At 42.3% G+C, this 6000-nt stretch overlaps 1 protein-coding gene across 1 annotated transcript in view; it reads left to right on the top strand.

Moving 5' to 3' along the window:
* Positions 1-6000, top strand: part of midn (midnolin) — a 30912-nt gene continuing 24912 nt past the window's right edge. The window contains exons 1-4 of the mRNA XM_068016252.1: positions 1-467; positions 2029-2570; positions 2838-2925; positions 3034-3096. Of these exons, the coding sequence (XP_067872353.1) occupies positions 2359-2570; positions 2838-2925; positions 3034-3096 (363 nt within the window). The 5' untranslated portion in view covers positions 1-467; positions 2029-2358. The remainder of the gene's footprint in view (positions 468-2028; positions 2571-2837; positions 2926-3033; positions 3097-6000) is intronic.

Raw genomic sequence — 6000 nt, 5'->3', positions numbered from 1 at the left:
ATGTCCTGTGCCAAGAGAGTACGAAGCGTGCCTAAAGGTGCCACCAGCCGTTCAGCCGGCTCTTCGCCAGCTACCCCTCATAAAGGAGACGAAACCTTCCAACTCTGTTTGATCAAGCAGGGATTGTGATCAATGAGAAAATGACTTTGTTTGGTGATTTCTAAAACTGAAACAGTGATGGTTGCTACTGCTGGTGATGTCAGCGGGCTATTATGGCTCCGCCTTTGTTGCTGATCTCTGCCAAACAATTCCTGCATTTCAGACTCTCACCACACCCGGGCGTCGGCGTCACGTCTATCTCCTTAAATACCAAAGACAAATCCTGAGCCAATGACTTAAAGCAGCAACTTCAGGAGGACGGTGATCTGCTCGACCTTAAAGGAATTTACAATTTGTACCCCGAACTAAAGGAACCTATTTTTGAAGTGAGGACACTGCTGACAATAAGCTCGATTTAACTAAAACTGGTAAGTAACTAGATTGAAAAGCTTCCATTGACCATATGTAACCTGCTATTAAGCGGAACACAGTCGCGTGAAACACTCATTTGGCAAAATCGTTAATAGTAAAGGCATTGGGAATAGCAATCCAAAATAAAACTGCACAGTGTTTAAGTTTCACTGCATAATAAATGGCCCTAATTTTATTGGTATTGTAAAAAAAAACTCTATTCAGGAAAGCCGATCTGTTCGTTTAATGTCGAAAACGACATTTTACTGGGTTTACCGTGAGGATTTTGTTTGATAGCTTTCAGTTGCTCTGTTCTTTCTGCACCAGTAACTTGTGTGAATGGGCCTCAAATTTAATATTTATTTACTTAATCCTACGTATTTTCTCTTGTCCGGATTCGCAAACAGTTGCTTCTTCCAGGGCGAAATGTTTGAAAGTTTGAGGCATTGTCATTTGGTAGGTCATTCAATATATGTAAACCATAAATTGTTTCGGTGAAGTATTGCCACAGATTATCAGAAGGTAGCGCTGTTGCTCTTGGACTGAGCGAGTAATGTTTCTCTGTTAGATAGCTAACCCCCACAGCCCAGTGCTACAGTAAACTACATAGGTTTTCATCATTATCTTTATGGTACTGTTTAATAACTACGATACACCAAGAAATAATTACTAGAATGCTAATAGTTTTGCTTCAGTACCAACTATGACTGTCGTGCTATCTATGAAGCTGGAGTCTCTAGACTGGGAGTCTTTCGGGTGTTAACTGCAGGAGTGGGGTAGCATTTAAATAAAGCACTTCCCAACTAAGTCGGCTCAATTCCATTAGAATAAAGTCTAATTTAAATTCAGCCTTTTTGTTCTGAAACAGCTCACATTGGCAACATACGGAACAAATACATTTTCGGCTTGCAAAATGTTGCGGTTGGCTCTTTTTGGGTGCATTTGTGAAATCGTGTAACTAATTGAGGGACAATTTCTTATTTCTATTGTCAAAACACTGGCAATGCCGATGAAAATTGCACACTTCATTTTTACTGCTGAAGCATTTCGGCTAGAAATGCATCTGCATGTTTCCTTTGGGGGCTGGTGCAGATACGTTTGATTCATTCTCAAGCAGAATGAGTAGTTATTTGTGATTTTGGGGTTGAATAAATGGGGGGAAAAAATCGATGGCCGGTTGCAGCCTGTGGGGTGGGAGGTAGACGTCCTAAATAGCGCTCGCTCTTTGTGAGATGCTTTCTGCGGAGTTCAAAAAGAATCTGAACGAAACGCTTGCACCTCTCAGAACATCAGGTTGACGCTTTGTTTCTCGATTCATTGCGAATTTCAATTCAACTCCAGTGTGTGTGGAGGGCGCGGGAGGGGGGGGGGGGGGGGAGAGCAGGCTACTGTCACGTGGCAGGCGTCGCAGTCTTTTTTGAATGGTTGAAACCGACGAGTGGGCGTCCAGCATCGGGCGAGACGTCACAATGGAGTGGCGGCCGATTGGCTGGTGCCGGGGAACAGGTGGATACTTTTGGGAAGGTTGAGGCGTCGGGGAGGCGCTGATTGGCTGACGCTGTGTTTTCTTTGTTGCAGACGGAGGATTATTCTCCGGGGGATCGCGGTGGAGTCAGCCAGAGTCAGGCTCGTAGGCAGTCGGCAGGGCTGAGAGAGGCACGGTTTAGAGCTCTGGGCGAATCACTTGTGCTTTCTTTTTTTAACCCTTGTCTGAGAGACCTATCGAAGACAAAAGGAAACCTCACACGGAGAAAGCCAAACATATATAATCGCACACTTTTGGCCGTTAATTTTTCATCAGCGAGCGCTGGGATTTTTTCCGTATTCTTTAGCATACATCACATTGCATGATTCCTTTAAGTGTCTGAGGGACTTTTTTGTGACTCGAGACCGATCAAAGGTAATCGAATGGACCATACAAGCACCAGGAGCTGCAGCCGAGCCCCAACTTGCGAGGCCCATCAAAACGAGCCTTCAATGCGTGTAGTCATCAATACGACGACCGGAGCCCAGTATGATCTTTCTGTTCCAGTAGATGAGACAGTAGAAGGACTCAAACGGAGGTTATCACAGCGTTTGAAGGTTGCCAAAGAGCGTCTAGTCCTCTTGCACAAAGAAACGTACGTAGCACCCCTTTGTTCTGAGGCAAACCTACGAAACCCCAATCCGAATTTCGTTGATGGGTTTATGCGCCAAGCAGGAGTCATTCATAATCCAGTATTACTTTGTTAGTTAATAGTCGTAAGCAAATGTAAACTTTCCATTAGTATGTAGTTTTGAACTCATTCGTGAAGCTTGTGCCATTTTTCTGTATTTATGCAATTACGTGATCATTTGCTGGTGTACTTGAGTTTTAGATTGTATTCTGTGCTTCAACTTTTTTTTAGGCGTTTAAATTCCGGAAAGCTACAGGACCACGGTATAATAGAAGGAAGCAAACTAACCCTTGTCCCTACTGTAGAGGCTGGGCTGATGGTAAGATCGACGTCTGATCTGGTCTACAGAATATCCATGTATTCAATGTCTGCGTCGCATTTTAGAAGAGATTTGTGCTATAATTAAATCATTTTTTGTCTCTTCAAGTCTCAAGCTTCGCGTCCGGAGCAATCAGTAATGCAAGCTTTGGAAAGCTTAACGGAAACTCAGGTAAGATTTAAAGCCCACAGCACATTAAATATAATACGATGATAGATAACCAGTGGATGGTTACGCATGATGCAATTACTAATATATATTTAAATCGTTTAATAATTAAACGCAAACTTGCCATGGTGCCAAAGTTATATTTCTGTTGCAGTGCTAATGTGGACCTTAGAGGCCAAACTATATATGGGAATGGATTCACTCGTTATAATGCAATTTCACATCAAAAATGATATGTATTTATTAAAATAATGCCTGCATATTATATAGAATAATTTATATTTTCAGTTACGCTATTCATGTAGTGCACCCACAATATCAGTCGAGATTTTCGTGTCTAATTTAAAATGTGTGAACCCTGCCGGATCTGGCTCAACCCGCCGCATGTTTTGGAACGCCGGTCTCCAAAAGGTCCGAAGCCCCAGTCTCTGTCCCTTTGTATTGTTCAGGGTGTGCGTGTTTCATGCAACACTTGGGAGTTCCTTGGCGACAGCTCAGTGTTTAATCTACACAGAGAATATTGTTCAGACCAAGCTCCTCCCTCTGGTGACGACATGCAGACCTCCTACTGTAGCGTGACCCAATAGTGAAAAGCTTCTCCTTTTGAACGAGATTTTCTGAACCGTGGATTCACCTTGGAAATTCACGAGCTCCGTACATCTTTCTCCTAATTACAACCATTGTGCTCCCGGATCTCCCTTTGTAAAGGCACAACCGGACTTACTGGAACTAGTCGCCTAGTCTCGGTTACCATTGTGTGTGACATTTTTTTTCCATGCTTCATTGGTTAACTGCGGATAACTTTAGCCGAGCATTCTGATTTTAAAGCGTGACGGAGCCTTTAAACTTGATAATACAGGACAACACTGGACTAAATGCAACGCTTAACTTTGCGGTGCTGCTGCTCCTTTAAGGCTTCCTGCTTCGCTCGGGTGACGCTCACGCATTTCCTTTGAAGTCATGTATGGTTTAAATGGACAAATGCTGATGGGGATCGTGACGCTGTACAACGCGCGTACTTGCATGCAACCCAGACGACTCGCTGTCAAGGCAGCAGAAAACGTCCGAGACATTTCTGACTGCTTAAGCTGCTCCTTTTGTTTCATGGTGGTAAAAGGCCGGATCTGAACTCAAGTGGCCAAGCGAAACCCACAGACGCCATACAGTTAAATCATCCAATAACAAGCTAGGTGGCAACACACAGTGCCTTGTTTTTAAAAAAAAAGCTGGCTGAGCTCAAATTGAGCGGCCAATTCATAATTCATATAATGTACATCAATGAGACACCGAGTATGAAATAAAGGTGTCTTCATCTACTGTTACCTTCTTGCTAGGAATAAGACGTGGTAGTACATAGCAACACATTTGGAAGTCTCCGATAGATTTATAACCTGCTAGAGCTTGTCTGAATTTAATTGGACTGTCAGATCAGACTGAGGTCCCCACCAGTGACTTTCCAACAGCCATGTTTTATTTATACGTCATGAGGGTACCGGGGGCTAGCTGGTTATTAATACCATATATGGGTGAATGAGTTAATGTAAAAAATCTAAATCCTGCCAGTCACCTTTAGCCACTGTATTAATATTGGATATACATAACATGTATTTTGCACATTGGATGTAGGGAACATATTGAGCATGCAATTTCAGCAGCTTTATCATTTTCTGAGCTCGATATTAGAAAACTTTTTTTCAAAGAAATTGGTGTTTCATTGTTCATGCAACCAATACAATGAGCTCAGACTGGTCTGGTATTGTAGATAAGCATACTTCCTTGGTTTCCTGGGGTGTATGTATTTTTAAACTGGAAATCCTGTATTCTTTGTCATCGATCAGCCAAGCCAGGCTGATGGAGTGGGAGTGGGGGTGGGGGTGGGGGGGGGGTGGAGGAAGTACGATTCTCATAGTCAAACTGTTATCAGTAACTGCAGTATGTGGTCTTAATGACTGCATGAATAATACCCACTAAAAATGGCTTTGTCCAGGGTCGCCAATATAAAGTGACCTCTTGATATAATTTTCTGTATAAATCTTGACTGGGCCCTATTATTCCACCTTGATCACAATCCTTATTTAATCAGATTCTTGCATGTGTAGTAGCTGCACTTCCACTAGCATCGCAGCTGGTTCTTGCATTTCATGGATCTGAGTCAAATAACATTTAACTTCCAGTTAGAATTCCTTTTACCGCAAACTGATGATTCTTCCCTCCTCCTCCTCCATCCCCCACTTCTCCCCTCTAGGGCAGACATCCTGGAAACTGGTAATCCAGAATAGTAGAGGCATAACAATGACGTAGGTTGTAGCTGCATCACTGTTAGCAACACTCAGTGTTGTCAAACATATTTGTGGAATATGATAGCAAGTGCATCTACTTTAAAACTGAATGGGGTGGGGGGGGAATAATCACCTCCATACAAGGGAATATATTGCCTTGCTCCAATATTATTGCTAGTTACAGCATTTGCCAATAGACGTATTTAAAATTTCACAAGTTGACACTTCTTTGGATTGTTAGTCTTTTCTTAGACACAGCCATGAGTCTTATGATGCAAACACAATTCAGATTGTTTTGATCTGCCATTTACATCACCATGATCAAATAGGAGCCTGAGTGTCCTTTAATCAAGAAAAGGCACTTAGTTCAGTTACAGATGAAATCAGCCCAATTGAGGCAGAGGAAAAACTAGGTGATCAATCATTCAAATTGAGTTACATTTCATTGCATTTGACTGGGGGACATCATTTTAAAGTATGTATTAATGTCAGAGCTTAGTATACATGGCTCAGCATTCAAAAGTAAAGTTAAGTACCCAATTACACATAATCTCGTTCATCTGCAATTTTGTAAGTGCAAAGGTCCGAATCATTTTAAACTAGTCCTTGAAATTTAGCTCATGCTGGT

This window comes from Heterodontus francisci, chromosome 36 (assembly GCF_036365525.1).
Source record: "Heterodontus francisci isolate sHetFra1 chromosome 36, sHetFra1.hap1, whole genome shotgun sequence".
Lineage (NCBI taxonomy): Eukaryota > Metazoa > Chordata > Chondrichthyes > Heterodontiformes > Heterodontidae > Heterodontus > Heterodontus francisci.
Note: the sequence above shows the minus strand (reverse complement) of the source record. Positions and strands in the feature narration are given on the sequence as shown.